This window comes from Nicotiana tabacum, chromosome 19 (assembly GCF_000715075.1).
Source record: "Nicotiana tabacum cultivar K326 chromosome 19, ASM71507v2, whole genome shotgun sequence".
Classification (NCBI taxonomy): domain Eukaryota; kingdom Viridiplantae; phylum Streptophyta; class Magnoliopsida; order Solanales; family Solanaceae; genus Nicotiana; species Nicotiana tabacum.
Window position 1 is genome coordinate 102,024,002 of NC_134098.1, and position 20,865 is coordinate 102,044,866.

At 35.6% G+C, this 20,865-nt stretch overlaps 2 protein-coding genes across 4 annotated transcripts; both read left to right on the forward strand.

Moving 5' to 3' along the window:
- Nucleotides 1–4,177: 4,177 nt before the first annotated feature.
- Nucleotides 4,178–8,521, forward strand: LOC107773479 (phosphomannomutase-like). The gene is made up of 12 exons (XM_075238294.1): nucleotides 4,178–4,353; nucleotides 4,526–4,611; nucleotides 5,042–5,086; nucleotides 5,189–5,255; nucleotides 6,511–6,587; nucleotides 7,168–7,203; nucleotides 7,377–7,432; nucleotides 7,500–7,599; nucleotides 7,750–7,845; nucleotides 7,940–8,029; nucleotides 8,137–8,188; nucleotides 8,307–8,521. Exons 2-12 carry the CDS (start codon nucleotides 4,543–4,545, stop codon nucleotides 8,375–8,377), a joined length of 759 nt encoding a protein of 252 aa, XP_075094395.1. The 5' UTR covers nucleotides 4,178–4,353; nucleotides 4,526–4,542; the 3' UTR covers nucleotides 8,378–8,521.
- A 2,370-nt stretch (nucleotides 8,522–10,891) lies between these two features.
- LOC107772814 (putative threonine aspartase) lies at nucleotides 10,892–19,135 on the forward strand. Of its 3 annotated transcripts, none has more exons than XM_075238297.1 (11): nucleotides 10,892–11,101; nucleotides 11,191–11,241; nucleotides 12,729–12,849; nucleotides 13,019–13,103; nucleotides 13,770–13,851; nucleotides 14,523–14,667; nucleotides 15,816–15,982; nucleotides 17,113–17,276; nucleotides 17,417–17,540; nucleotides 17,720–17,751; nucleotides 18,732–19,135. In XM_075238297.1, exons 1-11 carry the CDS (start codon nucleotides 10,904–10,906, stop codon nucleotides 18,775–18,777), a joined length of 1,215 nt encoding a protein of 404 aa, XP_075094398.1. In that variant the 5' UTR covers nucleotides 10,892–10,903; the 3' UTR covers nucleotides 18,778–19,135. The 3 variants fall into 3 exon arrangements, with proteins under 3 accessions (XP_075094398.1, XP_075094396.1, XP_075094397.1); XM_075238295.1 differs by having other exon boundaries at nucleotides 10,895–11,101; nucleotides 17,647–17,751; XM_075238296.1 differs by having other exon boundaries at nucleotides 10,896–11,101; nucleotides 14,541–14,667; nucleotides 17,647–17,751.
- Nucleotides 19,136–20,865: the final 1,730 nt, after the last annotated feature.

Sequence of the window (20,865 nt, forward strand, 5' to 3'; positions counted from 1 at the left end):
GTGCCTAGCTATATATAAGAAAGCACTTTCATGTGAATGTGAAATCCATGAGCAGTTCAATCAGAGTCGGAATCAATATTTCGTTTATGGATTCAGAATTTTAGTGCGCTTAAGTTACTAGGTTCTAAATTAATAATCTGTGCATATTAATAAATTTTTTAAAACAAATACAATATTTGAACCAAAAAATTGAGTTCGGTCGAACACATATTCCGCATGCTAGCTCCACCCTGAGTTCAATTATGTACTTAATAAATGGCAATGTGAGGTTTGTATTCTAAGGTAAAATTATTGTCACAATATCAACCCTTTTGAATTATTTACTAATCCACATTTATTGTAAATAATCTCTTTTAATTACCTACTAAATAATATGATAAACAAAAATATGCATGGAGTTATGTATAATATCAAAGTAAACAAGAATTTTATTAGCCAATGTTTGTATTTTGCATTGTGATGACCCAAAAGGTCATCTTATGTTTTAGAACTCGAATCTATGATCTTAAGCCTTAAAAATCTCATTTTACCCTCCTCGATTTGCGTGCGCAGTCCGGGCAGGTTTCTAGAAAGCTTTTATGTTGAAAATTAATGAAAATAAGAATTTTTGCCTTAAAAATTAATTTTAGTTGACTTCGGTCAATATTTTTGGTAAACGGGCCCGTATCCATATTTTGATGGTCACAGTAGGTCCGTATCGAATTATGGGACCTGGGCGTATGTCCGAAATTGAATTCGGAGGTCCCTAGCTTGAGTTATGAATTTTTGATGAAACTTAAAAACCTGAAAATTATTTGTTTTTAAAATTAATTTATATTTGTCAATGTTAGTATCGGGTCCGTATTTTGATTCCGGAGCCCGGTACAGGTTAATTATGATATTTAAGACTTGTCTGTGAAATATGGTGAGAAACGGAGTTGATTTGACGTGATTCGGACGTCCAGTTGAGAAAATAGAAATTTAATAGTGTTCTTAAGAATTTCATTTGATTTGGTACTAAATTCGTAGTTCTAGGTATTATTTTGGCTATTTGATCGCGCGAGCAAGTTCGTATGATGCTTTTTGACTTGCGTGCATGTTTGGTTTGGAGCCCCGAGGGCTCGGGTGAGTTTTGGATAGGTTACAGAGTGATTTGGACTTAGAAAAAAATAGCTAGTGTGCTTCAGCTGTGTTGTAGGCCTCAGACCTCGCAAATGCGAGGTCATGGTTGGCATTTGCGATCATTGTTGAGGTCGCATTTGCAAACTTCTCATCGCAAATGCGAAGAGAAGCTGGGCCAGCCTGTGTTCGCAATTGCGAACTTTTCTTCGCATTTGCGAAGGGAGTCTGGGAGGGGTATAGATCGCAAATGCGATATTTTGTCCACATTTGCGAGGTCAGTGATCGCAATTGCGATACTTTTCTCGCATTTGCGAAGGGTAGTGGGATTGTGAAAGCTTCGCAATTGCAATAGTCCCTTCGCAATCGCGAGCTTCGCATTTGCGAAGCTCAGGTCGCAAATGCGACGTCTGCAGCTGAACAAAATAATTTTTGGACGGGAATTTTCATTCACTTCCTAAATTTTCAAGACCTAAAACACAAGAGGCGATTTTCCAAAGACCATCTCTTCCCCAAATCTTAGGTAAGTGATTCTAAACTGGTTTCTTTCAATCTTTCACTACATTTTACAAGATTTCAACCAAAAATCTAAGGTTTTCATGGTAGAATTAGGGGTTTTGGGTAGAGAGTAGGGATTTCGGAAATTTGGGGATTTAGACCTCAATTTGAGGTCGGATTCCAAAACCAATTATATATTCGGGCTCGGGGGTGAATGGGTAAATGGAATTTGGTCCGAACCTCGGTTTTGACCAAGCGAGCCCGGGGTCGATTTTCGACTTTTTGGAGAAAAATTTAGAAAATCTAAATTTATGCAATGTAATTGATTCCTTTAGCAAAATTTGATATTATTGAGTCATTTTTGAATAGATACGAGTGGTTTGGAGGTGAATTTCAAAGGAAAAGCTGTGATTGAGAATTAAGTGGCCTTCAGAGCAAAGTAAGTGTTGTGTCTAACTCTGACTTGAGGGAATTAGGAACCTTAGATTATTTGCTAAGTGAAATTCATGTGAGCGGCGTATATGTGAGGTGACGAGTACTTATGCGCCGCCAATTTTCTTGTTTTTCATGTTTCTCTATTTTTCTTATATTGTCTTATTCCTATGCCAAATTGCTAAGTGTTATACTGGTGCTGTTCAAATTATCGTTCTTATCATGTTTACGGAATTTTCTGGTAATAATTGAGTTTTTATTTCAAAGTTGAGATTGATATTATGGAACTAAATGTTGAAGTAAGGTTTGTACTTATTATTCTATCTCCATGTTGTTATTCATGCATTGCATTATGGTAAGGGAGAGTGTTAATGCACGAAGGGTGATGCCGTGCCATATTGTGAGTGCTAATGCACGAAGGGTGATGTCGTGCCATATTGTGAGTGTTAATGCACGAAGGGTGATGCCGTGCCATGATATGAGAGTAAAAGCACGAAGGGTGATGCCGTGCCGTTTCTATTAATTTTATGGTGAGATTGAGAGTAAAAGCACAAAGGGAAATGCCGTGCATTTTTCTTTACTGTATTCATTATTCCTATTGATTCATGGTATATTGACTGCTCCGGTGATCATTCTGTTGTAGTTCTTTATCTGTATTCCCCTTAGTATGTCTCCCCTCCCGACATTTTATATTTAGTTCTTCATTCTTGTTATTTACGTATACACTGTTAAATTGTATATGTTGATTGTAGGTGTCTTGCCTTAGACTCGTCACTACTTCGTCGAGGTTAGGCTCGACACTTACCAGTACATGGGGTCGGTTGTACTGATGCTGCACTCTGCACTTTATGTGCAGATTTTGATACCGGCTCAGGTTGATCGAGATTTGCTATTGACCCATTGTCCGGAGACTCAAGGTAGATCTGTCGGCGTTCACATACCTTAAAGTCTCTGTCTATCTTTTTATGTCCTACTGTTTTCTTTCATTTAGACAGTTATATTTTTTTCAGACTATTACTTGTAGTAAATTCTAGAATGCTCGTGAATTGTGACTCCAGATCCGGGTGGTAGTAATTAATACAATTTTATGATATGCCGCACTTAATATATTTCATCTTAGTTAATTAATGTTAATTACTGAATGGTAATAAGAAATTAGTTAATGATTCTCTAACGTTGGCTTGTCTAGCAAAGTAAAATGTTATGCGCCTTCACGGTCCCGTCGGTGGAAAATTTCGGGTGGTGACATGCACTCTACATTTTTTATTTATTACAATTTATAAATAAATTATTTATTTAAATAAAATTATTATTTATTAAAAATCCCGACCGAAATCGATCGGTAATTGAAGTTTGACAGTTAGTCAACACTTTGAATAAACCGACCTACTTCGGTCGGTACACGTTAGCGACCATTATTTTTCCGATTAATTACAAGCGGTCGAAAATTGGTCGATTTTTATCAATTTTCGACCGATTTCGGTCGGTTTTGGTGGACGAATTTACACAGTTTCTTTGTTTGTTATAAGAAGCATTACAAAACATAGTCGATTTTTTTTTCACATTTTATAGATACAATATTGAACGATTCCATGATGTGCGTGCCTAGCTATATATAAGAAAGCAATTCCATGTGAATGTGAAATCCATGAGCAGATCAATCAGAGTCGGAATCAAGATTTAAAGTTTATGGATTCAGAATTTTAGTGCGCTTAAGTTACTAGGTTCTAAATTAATAATTTGTACATATTAATAAATTTTTTAAAACAAATACAATATTTGAACCAAGAGTTCGGTCGAACACGTATTTCGCATGCTAGCTCCACCCTTAGTTCAATTATGTACTTAATAAATGGCAATGTGAGGTTTGTATTCTAGGGTAAAATTATTGTCACAATATCGACCCTTTTGAATTATTTACTAATCCACATTTATTGTAAATAATCTCTTTTAATTACCTACTAAATAAGATGACAAACAAAAATATGCATGGAGTTATGTATAATATCAAAGTAAACAAGAATTTTATTAGCCAATGTTTGTATTTTGCACACTACATTTTTTATTTACCCATTATCCTTATATTTTGTTATTTACCCTTAAACCTTAATCTATTCATTTATTTGCAAATAGCACAACAACCAGTGACTATTCAGCTCACCTATAAACTACTTTCTGCTTCCGCTCAACTTCCCAAGTTGTCAGTCACCGTTGCCGCCTAAGCGCTATAAAATCCTCGCCGGAGCCACTCCGTTTTCTTACCGGATTTCAATTTTCCGGTGAGGATAGAGAGAGCGAAAGAGATCGAGTGCTGAATTTTCTAAGGTAAGCCAAAAAGATTGATTCATTATACATTGCGATTTTGCATTTGCCAACTGTGATATACATATCTCTTACCGCATGGTTTGTATTGTTTCATTCATCTTTAGATCTTTTCGTTTTCCTTGTGTTTTTTTATTTGGAAAATGAAGTAGAAAAGTGAGATCTTTGGATGCAGTGAGAGTTGTAGACTAAATGGCTGTAAGGAAGGCTGGCTTAATTGCTTTGTTTGATGTGGATGGAACTCTTACAGCACCTCGCAAGGTATCATTGGCTCTTTGTAGTTTTCTCTTAAATTGTTCATTTGCAAGTAAAACTGTATGAGATGATACTGAATAGAGTAAGATGGATATGGAGGATCCATATAACTGATTCCATCCTATAGAGTAGAATGGATGTGGAGGATTCATATAACTGACCCCAAGTAATAGTGTAGTAGTAGTAGTAGTTGTTGTTGTTTTGTAACTTAAACTATGTTCTAATGTTTGCTTATCGTGATTGGAGATGAGATTTCTTGCTTGCATGTACAAATATTGTCTAGAATTCATTAGTGTTTCAGATGTCCCCCTCTCATGATGTTTCAGATGTGCTCCTTCTTTTTCTTTCTTTTTAAACCAATTTACTTCCTAGTCAAGTTTATCATCCCTTTAAAGATTTTGAATTTTCTTCTTTCGAATTTCCCTCACACTTTCAGGTAGTTACTCCAGAAATGTTGGAGTTCATGCGGGAACTCAGAAAGGTAGATGATCTTTGTAATATATTCCTTATTTTCCTCCTTGTGGAGAAGTCTTATTCTTTGTAGTTGTTATTTTAAAAAAATCCTTCAAGTTTGTCTTTACAGGTTGTCACTGTTGGAGTTGTTGGAGGTTCAGACCTTGTCAAGATATCAGAACAGCTTGGAAAGACAGGTTAGTTTAGCCAGATTTCAGTGAGAGATTTATAGTTAATGATTCACGGTTGATGACCTGAAAATTTGTGGATAGGATTGTAGTTGATGTGCTGCATCAGTTCAACTAGAGCTCATGTGTGTAGCTCTGAACCTAAAGTTCCTCCTAGCATTAGTGCAAGAGTAGAACCATGGTTGCATCAGCCTAAAGGCTAATGGAAGAACATTGAACGAATTTAGATTTGGAGATTTTGTTTTACTAGGTACCCTTTTTGTTATGGCTCCATCTAAGCTGATGAAATTGTTTTATCCTCCTAAATTTGGTTCCGTCCTTTGAGGTCCTTGTGTGTTCACATGAGAACTGTCCCATGGAAGTGTAGATATGTCATATGTAGTAAGTTGCTACCCCTTCATCCCCCAAATGACCAGAAAAGAAAGGAGAAACAGTCATGATGTGATCACCTCATCCTCTGGTTGTATAGTATCTTTCTTTCTCCAGAGGAAAATTTGAGCCTAAATACAAGGAAAGCAATCCATCTTTGACACACTTGGAACTGTTGGCACTCTGTGTATCTTACATGATTCAAACAGTCAAAATAAAACAAATGGCTAGCCACTGAAAAGAATGTGCCTGTCTCTTTGAGGGTGTCTTTGAGGACTCTCATGAAGGTCACCTGAAAGTTTAATATACATGGACCTTCAAATTGGAAAAAAAAAAAAGAAGAGAATAAAGAAAGAAATACACTCTTTGTGAAACCTTAGTTGTTGACGTTAAGCATTTTAGGTGTGCCATTAATCATAAAGCCCCTGCGCTCTCCAGCTTCTTTCCTTCCCCATTGCCCAAGTCTCTTTTGCTTACTCGTTCCATCCTAAAAGACTTCTCCCTCCCATTTATGTCATCCCAACATGCTGTCCATTTTCATTTAGATGTCATCTGTTCCTGTCAATACTTTATGCAGTTTTTAGTTTTATACTTCTTAAAATGCATTCCACTTTCAACCTAGTAAAAATCTCAAATATTTAGAAAGAGTATCCATTAAACTCATTTTTGTACCCACTTCTATGGTAAATATGCATATATTCGACGCTGTACCCTTAAGCTATTTGTCCAATTAATCTAGGAAAATGACAACAGGAAAATGGGTGTTTATTGTGCCTTTTAACTTCTTCTCATGATTATCTTGGATAACAAATATTGGAAAATACGGCTCTTGGATTGATGTGGTAGTTACCTACTTCTTCTGTGTATTGACTTCTCTTATACATTTTGTATGCAGTTACAAAAGATTATGATTATTGTTTCTCTGAAAATGGCCTTGTAGCACATAAGGATGGGAAGCTTATTGGAACACAGGTAATGGGAAAGATTTGGATTTAATCTTATAATTTTGCTTTCGATTGTGGTTTTGGTTAAAGTCGAAAGATATCTTTGGATACTATGACTTCTTTTTCTCTACGCCTGCACCATAGAAGCTTTAATGAGGAAGGGGACACTGATACCTATGCAGGTTATGTATATCATGTCATGTTTTGCCTTTGTTCGATACTTAAACTGAGATTTCATTTGCTCTTGGGAGTATTTGGCCTCAAATTTTAACCAAATCCTTTTGTGTCCAAACATAAGCTTGTTATTGAAACTTTTTAACATGAGAATAAAATGTAGTTGCAATTTGTCACTCAAGCCCAGTTTGCAACTTTTCACCCAAGTTATAGTTTAGTCCTGAACTGTTAGTTCCAGTTTGTATGTTTCTTCATAGAAATGAAAACTTTGTCTACCAACTGCCATTTACGTAGATAATAATATCAAGAGTTGAGGAATGACTTCAAGATATGTCCCTATGTTCCCATTTTGGAACACATTGCTATATTCTTTCTTTTAATTGCTCATTTGTGAAGCGATTTCTTCTTAAAGTGATGTGAACCCCTTTATGCAGAGCTTGAAGTCATTTCTTGGCGATGAGAAGCTCAAAGTAAGTGATTGCTTCTTCCGCTTAATGATTTCTCCATAAGAACCAAGTATTAAAGAGGTCAATGTACGTTATTGTGTAAAGTCGGGAGGGAATTTTACAGTCTTACCTGCCTAAACTAATGATAGCATATGTGGAAGACCAAGATGTGTTGATGAACTGAAAATGATGTGCAGGAATTTATTAACTTTACACTCCACTACATTGCTGACTTGGATATTCCAATAAAGAGGTGAGCATAATGAAAGATTTAGTGAGCTTGTTTCTGGCAAAAATCTTAGTCGCTGTCTCTTTTGCAGAGGAACATTCATCGAGTTTCGAAGTGGCATGCTAAATGTATCACCCATTGGGAGGAATTGTAGTCAGGAAGAAAGGGATGAGTTTGAAAAGTATGACAAGGTATAAACACTTATTCTAGTTTATCACAGAAAAAGAAAAAGTATAATCGCTTCCTGCGGTACTGCAAATCGTGATTGCAGCTATTTTACTAAGATGTGCTTCTTCCTTTTTGATTGTTCTTAAAGTAATGGCTTAACAAAATATATCCAGGTTCAAAAGATACGTGAAACAATGGTAACAGTGCTCCGCCAAAAATTTGCACACCTTAATCTCACCTTTTCTATTGGAGGCCAAATCAGTTTTGATGTGAGCAGCTCAAGTCTTTGCTTGCGCTAAGTAGTCTTTTAGTTCATAACAGTAGCTTCTCAAGGGATAACTTGGAAAATTTTGCTTGTGTTAGGTTTTCCCTCAAGGCTGGGATAAGACATATTGCTTGAGATACCTCGATGAATTTAACGAAATTCACTTCTTCGGGGACAAGACATACAAGGTACTATGTCCTTATATACTTGAAGCTCTTTTCTTTAGTAGTTACATGGTCCTAGAATCTCTGGATAGTTTGGTTGAGAGTGAGTGTCTTTCTTTATAACTGAACAGGGAGGAAATGACTACGAAATTTTTGAATCCGAAAGAACTGTTGGTCACACAGGTCAGCATAATTCTTCAATTCATTCTTGTCATATTTGGATTATTCCTAAGAACCACATTACAAATTTATTGCGGTTCTTCTTTAAATATATTTTTTACTTTTCTGTTGCTTACTTCAGTTACTAGCCCGGAGGATACCGTAGAGCAGTGTTCTATTCTTTTCCTTGGCAAGGATAACGGAAGTTCTTGAGCATGCCGCAATTTTCCTCTATGCGGTGGTATGCCAGTATTTGGAAGATGCTTGTAATTGAGTTTACTCATCAAAATCTGCATTATCTAAATGTACATTTCATTCTTAAAGTTATTATCATTTGCAAATATATTTTTAATATAATTATGGAGAGTAAGCATTTGGTACAAGTACAGGGAGTATTTTAGCCAATATTTAGACTTTATTGCATTTCTAAGAATGCAAATTCGAAATTAACATACACATGCTATCTCGTTCGTCACGAAATTAACAGGGAGTATGATAGCTTCTGCAGTTTACAGAAAAATAAAATTCTAAGCTAGTAAACATCAAATGTTAGATCACAATTAACGATGAAAAGAGTGCAACAATAGTGTTATATTTCAAACACAAGTCTGTAAAATCTTTACGAGTGCAAAATATTGTACCCTCTAGAACAGCAAGGCTATCACATGTTTCTCACCTAACTAGAGTAAGAAATAATCTCGATGGAGATCGAGATCCTCTTTCCCTATTTTATATTTTTTCTCCAATTTCAACACTAGTCTAAAACAGAGTGTTTCAAATTTTCTTTTCCAAATTAAATTCACGTGCGGACATAGTTTCTTTTGGCAATGCAGTTTTCTGAAATTTCCCCTAAAATGTGCACTTTTGGTTCAATAATTCTAGTGGTATATTGTTTTTAAGAGAATACCATAAATATGTAAGCATTTGTAGAATGCGACTTAGATAAATCATAACAGAAAGAATAGAGGCTAGTCATTATTATACATGCCATAGATTCCATATGCCGAATTCGATTTATAGGAAGTATTGATAAGTGTGATTTATAAGTCTTATTTGATTCATAAGTCAAATTTGACAAAATGCAGTTCATGAGTCGCAAATGCAATCTATAAATTATAGGCCAAATAGGTGTACGACCTCTTAAACTTGGCTCCAGTTTCCATTTTGATACTTTAACTTAGCGTTTTTCCTATTGAACACTTTAATATTATATAAAGTGATATATTGAACACTTTACTCATAACCAGTAAAAACAATAAGGTGCATGTAATTCACACATGAATGACTTAGCAAAATGACAAATAAGAGGGAGACACGTGGCATTTGGGTCCAAATAGTCAAAAAGAAGTTTTGAAAACAAAAAAAGATTTATTTTAAACACCCCCTCCCACCGTCACCTTCTTCCCAACCACCCCCTTTCTTTTTTCATTCTATGGAATCCCACCAGCCCCTTTCATAGAAACCCACCTCTGCCTTCCCCAATCTCCTTGGCTCTTCAACCACCAGAAGACTACCGTTTTCATCTGCCAAAAGGAAAAAAACACATATACCGTTTTTGGATTTTCAGATTTGGGGAAGGGAGAAATTTATGTCAATTTTTTTCTTTCTTTTTTGGGTTGAAAATCCCTTCTTTTAGCTAACTGGAGAAGAAAAAATCCAAGTTGAGAAAAAAAGGGAAGAAACAAAAAAGAATCCGACGATTCTAGCAACCACCGGCCATTGCTCATTTTCTTTCCTCCTTCATCTCTATTATTCTGTTTCGTTGTTATTTTAACTGATAAAAGAGCAGAACTGAAAGAAGTAACCGGACATTTAATATTTCGGGGGCTACCATTAAAATCGGCGACATTTATCACCATTTCTGGTCTTCCATCGTTGTGATATCGGAGATTCATTCGTGTTCTGTCTATTACTGATTTCGTGGTTGATGTGTAAATGTTAAAACCTTGATAACATATTACTGTTGCTTGTAGCCTCTTTAGACCTGGCCGGAATTCTGACTTTTCCGGCGATCTCCATTAATTCCGGCAATAAAATTTATTGTCGTTCTTCTTCTGCTTTCGTTATTCGTCGGGGATCAGGTGGTTATGGGTGGCCTTTAGAAAAAAAAGTCAATTTTGATTTAAAAAAAAAAAAAAACATTCTCAAACCCATTAAATTCACGCGCGTAAGAGGGGGGTAAAATACAACTCTCTTGCCATGTCAGTTTTTGTGTTTAATAGGCATACATTGATTTGGGTTGAAGTGTTCAATAGGTAATGGGCTTAGTTAAGATGTCAAAATAGAAACTGGAGCCAAGTTTAAGGGGTTGTACACCTATTTGGCCTAAATTATATTTACTGAATGCAATTTATGTTTCGCACACCTTATTTTTTTTTTCCTTTATCGATTCTTGGTAGTATACTTATTCGTTTCATATAAATTTTTTTTTTAAAATTTTGTTCTTCATTTATAGTTCTTCGATAGAGAATGACTTTAGAAAAAGAATAAGAGAAATTTCTCCTACACATAATAGTGAGCAATGTAGCATATCACATATTTACTAAAAGCTTAAAAAAATCAACTAATAAGCACTTTTAATTACACACATATACATTAGTAAATTTCTATATTTATCAAAGAAATTGACAAATATTAATTATGTGTAACTAAAAAGGGGCAACCGGCAAGAGATCATAAATAGCAGAAAAGAAATTGCATTAGAAAAAGACTTATAAATAGCGGTTTTTTGTGCGACTTATGGTTAGTTCTTTTTCCCTTTCTTCTTCTGTATATAGCGGAAGTAGAGGGGAAATGGCTGCCGAAGTTGCTGACGAGACTTCAACATTCTTCGTGGCCGTACACGTCGGCGCCGGATATCACGCGCCGTCGAATGAGAAAGCTCTTCGTTCCGCCATGAAACGGGCCTGCCTCGCCGCTGATTCTGTTCTCCGAAAGGTTCCTCTTCTTCCCCCACCCCAAGAACAACAAACCTTCGCCAGAAAATTAGTATTTCATGAAAATTCAATTGGTTTTTTGCTATTCAGGGTCCAGGTGGATGTATAGACGCTGTATCGGCCGCGATTCAAGTCTTAGAGGTACGCATGTCTTTTAAATGCTTAATGAATGGATTTAAGTTATATACGTGATTTTTTTGTTACACTAGCAATGAATTTTATTCTGTGATAGCAGGTAAGTTACCAGTCTAACAGATTAACAGTTGTGCTTATTAAGAGAACTACCTGTAATTACGGAATAAATGACCTAATTGTATAAATATTTTTTGCTCTATCAATGCATTGAATTTAAATTCTGAATGGAATGGTTTGGCATAGAGCGGAATAGATATAGAAGATTCTTATAGTAGAATGCAACTGGTTTGGGTTTAAGATGTAGGTAGATTGACTTCATAAAAAAAATATGTAGGTAGATTGATGAAATTTGAGTATATATTTTTTGATAACCCAAATGTTATCTTCTTGAAAACTTGGTGGGGGCAATTCCTCCATAAATTTTGAAATCTTCGAAAAAGGTTTGGTGTTTTAGGGTAGAAGGATAAGTTATCATTCAAAAGATGATCAGTAGAATGCAAAAAGTTAGTATCCTTACGTGAGATGACTCCACTGTGTTCAAATTATGTCGAATTTTTTTGTAAAGTCGTGGAGTTTTGATTTTTCAGAAAAAGAAAAAAAAAAATTCGTTCAAAAGATGATCAGCAGAATGCAAAAAGGTAGTGTTTTTGCGTGCCATATACCTGAGTTAAAGTGTCTGGACGTTGATTATAAAGTCAGCGTAACTCACTTGTCATTTGAGATTTCCTGGAGCAGTGTTGTAAAGAGCGTGAAGCGAGAAAAAGCGACAAGCTCCTTTTCGCTTAAAGCGAGAAGCGAGAAGCGAAGCGCTCGCTTTTTTGAAGTGAAGCGTAATTTTTAAAAAAAATATTAAAATAAATATTGAAAGAAAAAAAAGGCAGTAAGAACTAAGAAGAACTGAAACAAAAAAGAAGGCAGTAAGTAAGAAAAAAATTGGGCAGCATTTCGCTGCAATTTAAGACTGAAACAGTGAAAATAGAAGAAGAAGAAGAAGAAGAAGAAGAAGAAGAAGAAGAAGAAGGAAGAAGAAAAAAAATTGGCAGCATTTCGCTGCTATTTTGAGGCTGAAACAGTGAAAGAAAAAAAAGAAGAAGAAGGAGGAGGAGGAGGAGAAATCACATACCCGGGCTTGAACTTAATGAAATTGAACTTGAAAAGTGCTGAAAATGGAACCCTAGTCGCTGTTTTTCTCTGCTGCTAGATGATGTTTTGAAAAAAGACAGTTTTTTTTTATTTAATTAACGTTGGCAGCCACTTAATATAGTGAAGCGCTCGCTACTGTCGCTTCTCGCTTTTTTGGCAGAAGCTCACGCTTCATATCACCTGTTATGCTTCACAGCACAGAAGCGACCATGTGCCCGCCTCGCTTCGCTTTGGAATGTTTTAGCCTTTCAAGGATTGGTATAATTTTGACGTTTAATGGAGGGAACAAAAGAATACTTGTAACTTCAATGTTTACTGAAAACATGATGCCGTTGTTATATTCTTTGCAGGATGATCCTAACACAAACGCTGGTCGAGGTTCAAATTTGACTGAAGATGGTCATGTTGAGTGTGATGCCAGCATCATGGATGGTGATTCTGGCACATTTGGTGCTGTAGGTGCAGTGCCAGGTATTCTTAGAGCAGATGCATGCACTTTTTGCTCGAACAAATCATCCATTCACTACTTCTTTTTGGGGTTTACTTGTTATTTTCTCCTTTCGTATTCATACCCCTAGTTAATTGTTGCTTCTGTTTTGGTTTACTCTTGCTTTATCTTCTGTGAAGTTAATGTTACCAGGTGTGAGAAATTCCATCCAGATTGCAGCTTTGTTGGTCAAGGAACAGATGTCTGGTTCGCCACTTCTGGGACGAATATCTCCAATGTATGATTACTGGTGATATATAGATATGTTTTTTTTCTCTAACAGTAATTTAAAAGAAGATCAATTAACTTTCTCCGTCTATCACATCCTATGTGACGAGATTTGTCTAGAAACGAAGTTTAACGAACAAAGAAGAACATATACACAAGCTAAATATATGCAAAGTACCAAAATTGTTCTTAAAGCCAACAAGTAAATGTGAGGAGGTGAGAGTTTCACATGTCCTTTATTATTTCTATCCTAATAAAAATGTGAATTTTTTATCAAGTGGGTTTCAACAGGTCATGTCATTAAGAGTTAAAAGACTAAAAGGAAAAATGCGCCACATAAAATGGGACCGGAGAGAGTATCTTTTTCTATTGCGCACAGTTCCGTCCCAGAAAGATTGGCACCTCTTTGAATATGTACATTCTCATTTTACCCTTTAGTGAGATGCTCTTGGAAGTGACATAATTTGTTGTGGGCTCTTGGAAAAGTGTGACATGATTTCTTAAACTCTGTGTCCAGTCAAATGGTGCCAAACAAATTGAGTGAAGCTTTTATTTTTTGATTGATCTTTTTGCATTTTACTTTAACTGTTTTTTCGTCCTACTGTCATTTTCTGATGTAGCTTTTCTCCCTCCCCACCTCATCCTCCACCCCTCAAAAATTACCTTTCTTATTCAGGTTTTTGGTTGGTGAAGGTGCTCGTACATGGGCAATGTCCAGAGGCATTGTTTCTCCATCAACTGTGTCAGAGGCTGAAGAGGTAGTATTTGCTTGTTTCATGATAGGTTTTTATTTGCACTGAAACCATTCATAAACACTATTTCTAAGCTTGTAGTTAATTGAATTCGTGCTACTTCCCGCTAATTTGGAAAATGACATGGACATTTTTGTCTGATATGAAACCTGGAGAACGCTGAAATTGAATCAAAATCGTGAAAATGCTGGCAGTTTGTTTCGGATTTCATTTCGGGTAGTTTGCAGAACTTTTGCTGCTTCTGTGTAGCTTCTTGTGTGTGTCTTTTGAGTGTTGACCTTTTGCTTGCATCTACTAGCGCCATATATTGTGCCTCATTCCCATGTCAACACCTAATAATTTGTCTCTTCTTCCTTCCCAACTTTTGTTTGTTCGCATAATTTGCTGAGCCTTCCCCTTCTTCCTGGTTAAGTTTCCATAGTTGCAACAACCACCCTTTTTTCCCCTAGGCCTAGAGATAGATGTATTGCGAGGCAAAAACTGGTATAGACATATTGTTTGCTGATGTTTCTCTGAACTAAGGGCATCAATGATGGTTATTTAACAGCATTGGAGGTCTATATTTAGTTAGAAGGGTGGTCTCTGTCCATTTTAAACTATCTGGATAGGTCCTTGTGTACACTCTTCTGTTCAGAAAAGTTAAATTTGCTCTAAATATGGAATGTGGAATAATGTAGCTTGTTTTGTGGAGACAGTGGCTTGTGACTGAGAGGGCCAGAACCCAATGGGAAAGGTACAAAGGGATGCTTGATGACGCCAAGGATGTTAATGACGTTTCTGCCGCTAAGATGGCACACCCTAAGGATTCTGGTACAGTATCAGGTATTTCACCACTGTCCATGCCCTTTTCAATTTATAAGCTGTTAAATACATAATTATGCAACAATTTAAGCTTTTAGATAATGTGGTCACACATTTTCAAAATGAGGCTACAATATTCTCTGATTTCTTTACAATCATTGGTTATCATACTGCAAGGAAGACTAATAATTGATACCATTAGTACCCCCCACCCCCACCCCCCCAAAAAAAGGGGAAGGAAATCTTAATAATTTTTATGTTTAGAATCTTTGCATGCATAATGTTGCATATTCTAGTTTAAGAAGCCTTACATCAATATACACTTTATAGGCTGTGACAGAGGTTGTCCATTGCATCATTTACATTTTTCTTGTGCTTTAGGGTGCTAGACAACTACACAACATTTGAACTTTATCCTTAAAATATGATGTAGCTTAGAAAAGATTGTACTATCTTTATTTTTATCTATTAGTTAGAAATAAAGTTGTATCTAGTATAGGAGCCGGAATATTTTTTGTAAGCTCAAATGCCAAATCATGTACTTCTTGCATCTTCTTGGTGCCATCTATTGAAATCACTTACTTTATCAAAAAAAATAAAAATTAAAGTTTTATCTATCAAATAATAATCATATCTTTTAGCTAGAGATAGGGTTCTAACTTGTTTAGAACTCCCTATTTTATAAATAGGATGATAGGTTCTAAGGTAATTTATTAGAAACTTGCATAATTAAAATTTAGTATTAAAATCCCTCTCCTTTTTCCGTCTGTCTCTTTCTGTAATTCCCTTCTCTCTCTCTCTCTCTCTCTCTCTCTCTCTCAATCTTCTCTTCTTATATTTGTATTCTTTTTCTTGTTTCTCTCTTTGATCTCCTTTCCTTGTCCCTTCCTCATTTATTCACCTTCCCTTTTCCCCTCCACCCTTCTTGGTAATACATCATCGTATAAGTTCATATTTTCAAAAAAAGAAATTGTCAAATGGAATGAGTTCTATCCCTCTGGGGTAGGGGTAAGGTCTGCGTACACTCTACCCTCCCCAGCCCCCACTAGTGGGATTCTACTGAGTTGTTGTTGTTGTTGTCAAATGGAATGAGTTGTCCAGAAGACATCTCTTTTTGATTGAGCATTTATATCTAATCAATGACTGTTAATTTTCTTGAAAACTTTCAGATACTCCAGAAGTGGATAACCAATCAAGAGGAAATGGAGCGAGAAATCCGATCTCAATGCTTGGTGCATTAGACGAAGACTTTATTTCTGACACAGTTGGAGTTATCTGTGTCGATACAGAAGGACATATAGCTTGTGGGTCCTCAAGTGGTGGTATAGCTTTGAAGGTGATATTCTGAAAATGCTCGAACATTTTCAATTATACATGTGAGCAATTCACGCTCTTGTCCCAAACCATCTTTTGATCAGGTGGTCAACTCTCTGTCTGTGTGGCTTGGTGGAGGGGGTGTAGGATCTTATGATTGATCTTGTCATCTTGCTGTATCGGTAGTAGTTTCTTCATCTGGGGACAGTGTTCAGAATTTGTTTTACTTTTTGTGAAAGGGAGAAGTGTGAATACTGTCACTATGCAGTTGAAAGGTTGTAATTGAATACAATGATATTTCTGGAATAGAATGGTTAGGTTAAAAATTGTATTGGCCCGTGTAATAGATAAATTTGCTCACGAAGTATTTGTCTCAACAAGATAAATATTTTCAACATCCGGGGCAACTTCTTTCTTTCTCCTTGTCCATCTCATTCCGCCTCTCCGTAGCTTTTATATGAGCTGCTGGGAACTCTTTTATAATTTAAAACGGACAACTAGTACTTGCACTGTTTAGCAAGGGCCAAACATTCATATAGGACTTGAGTAGTGTGTGCAGGAACAGCCGTTTGTTCCTCAAGATCCTTTGCTGTTTATCTATGTTTTCTCCTCTTCAAGGGGTGTATCTCTATAGCAACAGATGGTGATGGCGCGCACCAGCCATGGGATTTAGTTGGATAGTTGAAAAGCATTGTGTAGCTCAGTGTTTTGGTGGTTTTGAATATGTTCCTTATGATTTAAATCGAACAATTCATTCCCGTCATGCTTTACCTTTTTTATGCTTGGAAATGATTGTCATCCTACTACTTTCCCCTCCTCTATAATTCCTAAGTTCCTTTTTTTTCTTAACTTTTTACTTTGTTTCTGATTAACTGATTTGGAAGGCTTATTAGGGAAGTATTTTTTTAAGCAACCACCATGCTTGCAAAAGTGTCTTAACATTGTAGTATATTTTCGAACAGCTAACAGGAATATCTCCGTCTTCTTTGACCGTTGGATCTTATTTTCTTCAGTTTTTATTACCAAAGTTTTCATTTAATTCAAGTTTTTTTGTATGTCCAAGGCCAGTAGCCCATTTTGTTCCTACTCTGAAATTCTGTGGCAGATAAATTCATTGGATTACTGTTCTTACTTCCCTGGAGCTTATAACAGGTTGGTGGACGTGTGGGTCTAGCGGCAATGTATGGTTCTGGTTGTTGGGCGTCTTCAAAGGGACCTTTCGGCGCTCCTTTTATAGTTGGATGTTGTGTCAGTGGTTCTGGAGAGCACCTAATGAGAGGATTTGCTGCTCGGGAATGCTGTGTTTCGTCAGCACTGTGTGTTTGACACTGCTACTTCTGTTTTTCTCTATCTATTTCCCCTACTGAGAGCGATCCAGCAATAAGTTTGAGTTATGTTTTTTCCAGAAACCATTAAAGAATTATTAACCTGAAATCCGATCTGATTTATTGCGCAGGTCTCAAGCTGGGCCATCTTCTGCCTGTAAAAAAGTTTTACACTCTGTTGTTCAGGAGAATAGTCAGTGTGGCACTGAAAGTAGTGCTGGCTTCCTGCTAGTTCAAGCAGAATCTCCTAGAATGGTAACACCATTCTCAAGATTTTGTTATCTTTTTTTTTTTTCTGTTCTACCCTTGTTAAATCTAGGAACCTATCATTCCAATACCCTTAGCTATTAATTTTCCATAGATTGCGGGTGGTTTGGCTAAGATGGATGCTGTTGAGATTGCAGCTGTTTATTCATCGTCTTCTTTTGGAATAGGTTATTTTGGCAGCTCAATGGAGAGGCCCAAGGTATATTTTCATATTTTGTGTATTATATTTGGTGGTACTTATTTACTATTGAAACTAATGGTCAAGAATCAGTAGTTGAACATTTTGTGTTCTCTCTTCTTGTTCCTCTTCTTATTTTTCTTTGTTCAACTATAGAGAAATAAGTTAATTATGGTTTTAGAAGAGTGTGATTACCCTAAATATAGTTTGGCGTTCTTCTTCTTCTTTGTTCATCTCTAAAAGTTAGACGCATGTGTAAAAGACCAACTAAGAAATTTGTACCCAAGTTTAGGACAGAAAACTGTAGTACACAACAACAACATACCCAGTATTATCCCACACCGTGGGGTCTGGGGAGGGTAGTGTGTACGCAGACCTTACCCCTACCTTATGAGGATAGAAGAGAGGCTGTTTCCAATAGACTCTCGGCAACATAATTAAAAATATTTGAACAGCATATTTCTACTTTTATAAGTCAAGATTTGTAATTGATTCAAGGTAAACTACTTTCTAAAGAGAAGAAAACAAATATGTTCATTATCCACCGAGTTTCGAAGGCTGCGGTTGGTCCAAAGGATCGGCCCCAGACGGATTTCTCGGTCTATCAAAAAAAAAAAAAAAAAAAAATATGTTACCATTTCAAAAAGAAAAAAGAGAAGAAAACAAATAGAAGTTGATATGGAACATACCCTGTCTAGTTTCAACACTTCCTGGAGTCATGGTAGCTTTTGCTTTGTCAAAGTGCAGTAGTATCAAGTTTAGCAGCTAACATTTGAGCCTGATCAACAGGACAGATAGACTTATGCGTTCTAAAGAATTGGTACAATTTGTTTACTAAAGGGGCCATATTCCATGCTTATGACTAACTAAAATTCATCTGATGAAGAGAACCTTTCATTTATATGTATCTCATGTACTTCCAAGCATCACTCAGCGAACTTAGAGGAATCTTCGATGGTACATTGGTGTCCTTTTCATTTTGATTAAACCATGTTGTACAGGTTTCAGTGCTTAGGAGTACAAAGAAGCATGGTAAAACAGCAATAGGTGAGTTTGCAGCACGAGTCAGTCTTGCAGCCAAGAAAATGTAGGGTTGCAGCCGGAAAACAGTAAATGGCGACCTTCCTCTTCAATGGCATCATCATGTGGACATGCTATCGTATAATCTGAATCGCGAGGAGGACTAAAGTGCATTTTCCTTAATGTTGGGGAATTTATTTCATCTGGAGTTTTTTTGCATAAAATGTCGGGGAATTTGATTTGTATACTCTCAAAACCACATTTTAGACAGATAACCAAAGATGTAATTTACTTAAATTGCACTAGCTAGCTCCCTGAAATCCATTTATATGGATCTAATACACTTCTAAGCATCATTGAAGTTCGAGGAATCTTTGATTGTAAAGGTGTCCTTTTCATTTTGATTAAAACATGTTGTAAAGGTTTCAGTGCTCAGGAGTACAAAGCAGCATGGTAAAAGGGATAATAATATAATCGTATCATCACCAAAAAAGAATAACTTATTTTTGATATTAATATTACAAAACCATATTTTGCGAACTGACGTCGCCGTATTATTTAGACTTGTGAACTGTTGTTCTTTTCCTAGGAATTACTAGGGGTGTACAAAGAAAATCGATAAACTGCATCAAACCAATAATTCGAGTCAAATCGGAAAAAAAATCCGATGTGATTTGGTTTGGTATTGAAAAATAAAACTCGACCATAATTGGTTTGGTTTGGTTTTAATTAAAAAAAGTCAAATCGAAACCAAACCAACCCGATAACACATTTATATAATTTTTAAAAATATTTTATACATATAAATATTTATTATAATGTAATTTATAAATATTTTTTAAACTTTTTCATAGTTTTATCTTTTAACGTATTATTTCAAGTTTAGACTTAACATTCTTGAATGGTAAATAAATTTTATAGCCCATAAATATAGTAACTCAAACAAAGTTCAAATCAATACTAATGCTAACAAAAGAAATTCAATTAAATACTAGGAATGACGATAGTGTTGGATAATTATTTTAGTTTTACATTGGTTTATAATGAAAATGCATAACTTAGTTTATCTTTTTCTTTAGTGCTTAGTGATGTAATTAATATTAGTACTTATTAGGTATACTTATTTTAGCATGACCTATATAGTATTTTAGATTATGTTAATTTTTATTATGGCTTATTAATTAGCAATATTTATTTTATGTAATTTTATTATTTTATCTTTGTTGTTGAATATTTTTGTATAATGCTATGACTTATCTCATATTATTGTGTTAGTTTTTTGAAAAACATATTATATAGTTGTATTTCAGTAAGGACTTAAGAAATATTTGGAGCACAACTTACATATTTTATGCTATGAAGACTTTACCGGAAAAAAATTCGAAAACCCGAAAAATCCGAGAAAAATCGAGATTGAAAAACCCGACTTTGTTGGTTTGGTTTGGTTTATAAATTTAAAAACCCGACACCATTGGTTTGGTTTGATAATTGAAAAATTCGAATCAAACCGACCTATGTCCACCCCTAGGAATTTCTCATACGTAACATAGCTAATTCACCTCCTTTCCGAATAACTATAATCACCTCCAATCCCAATTATTTCTATATCATATATTATAAATACAAACTTCTTTCTAGTCACTTTGTATTTATTCCCCAATAGTCACTCTGTACATAAGGTGGTCGCTAAGTTTGTTGGTCTTTCTTTTAGGCTCAGAATCAAAACCAAGTCTCTATTAATTTATAAGTAAAAATTGCATGGGGCGCACTATTTGGTTGCCCCTTTTAAACTTATACTCGTTTTATTTTTCCGTTTGCATCCGTACACATTTTTTTTGTTAAAAGCGTTTTAAAAAGACGATTTTGCCCTTCTTTAATAAAAGACTATTGACAAAACTGTAGACTGCAAGGCAAAACTTCAGCATGTTTTGGTATGAAATTTTAGCAAATGAACTAAATAACTTCAACATGCATTAGAAAAACACTAATTAGAAAATTACATACTGCAAGACAAAAATTTAAGCATGTTTAGTTTGAAGTTTTAGCAAATGAACTAAAAAACTTCAGCTTGTTTAGACTGAAATTTCGGATAAAACTCATGATAAAACTGTAGAC

Coding starts and splice junctions, on each gene's coding strand:
- LOC107773479 (XM_075238294.1), top strand. CDS start 4,543: ATGGCTGTAAGGAAGGCTGGCTTAATTGCTTTGTTTGATGTGGATGGA. Junction 7,204..7,376: donor TTGGCGATGAGAAGCTCAAA/GTAAGTGATTGC, acceptor AATGATGTGCAG/GAATTTATTAACTTTACACT. Junction 7,846..7,939: donor GAGGCCAAATCAGTTTTGAT/GTGAGCAGCTCA, acceptor TGCTTGTGTTAG/GTTTTCCCTCAAGGCTGGGA.
- LOC107772814 (XM_075238295.1), top strand. CDS start 10,904: ATGGTTAGTTCTTTTTCCCTTTCTTCTTCTGTATATAGCGGAAGTAGA. Junction 11,242..12,728: donor CCGCGATTCAAGTCTTAGAG/GTACGCATGTCT, acceptor TATTCTTTGCAG/GATGATCCTAACACAAACGC. Junction 12,850..13,018: donor TGCTGTAGGTGCAGTGCCAG/GTATTCTTAGAG, acceptor TAATGTTACCAG/GTGTGAGAAATTCCATCCAG.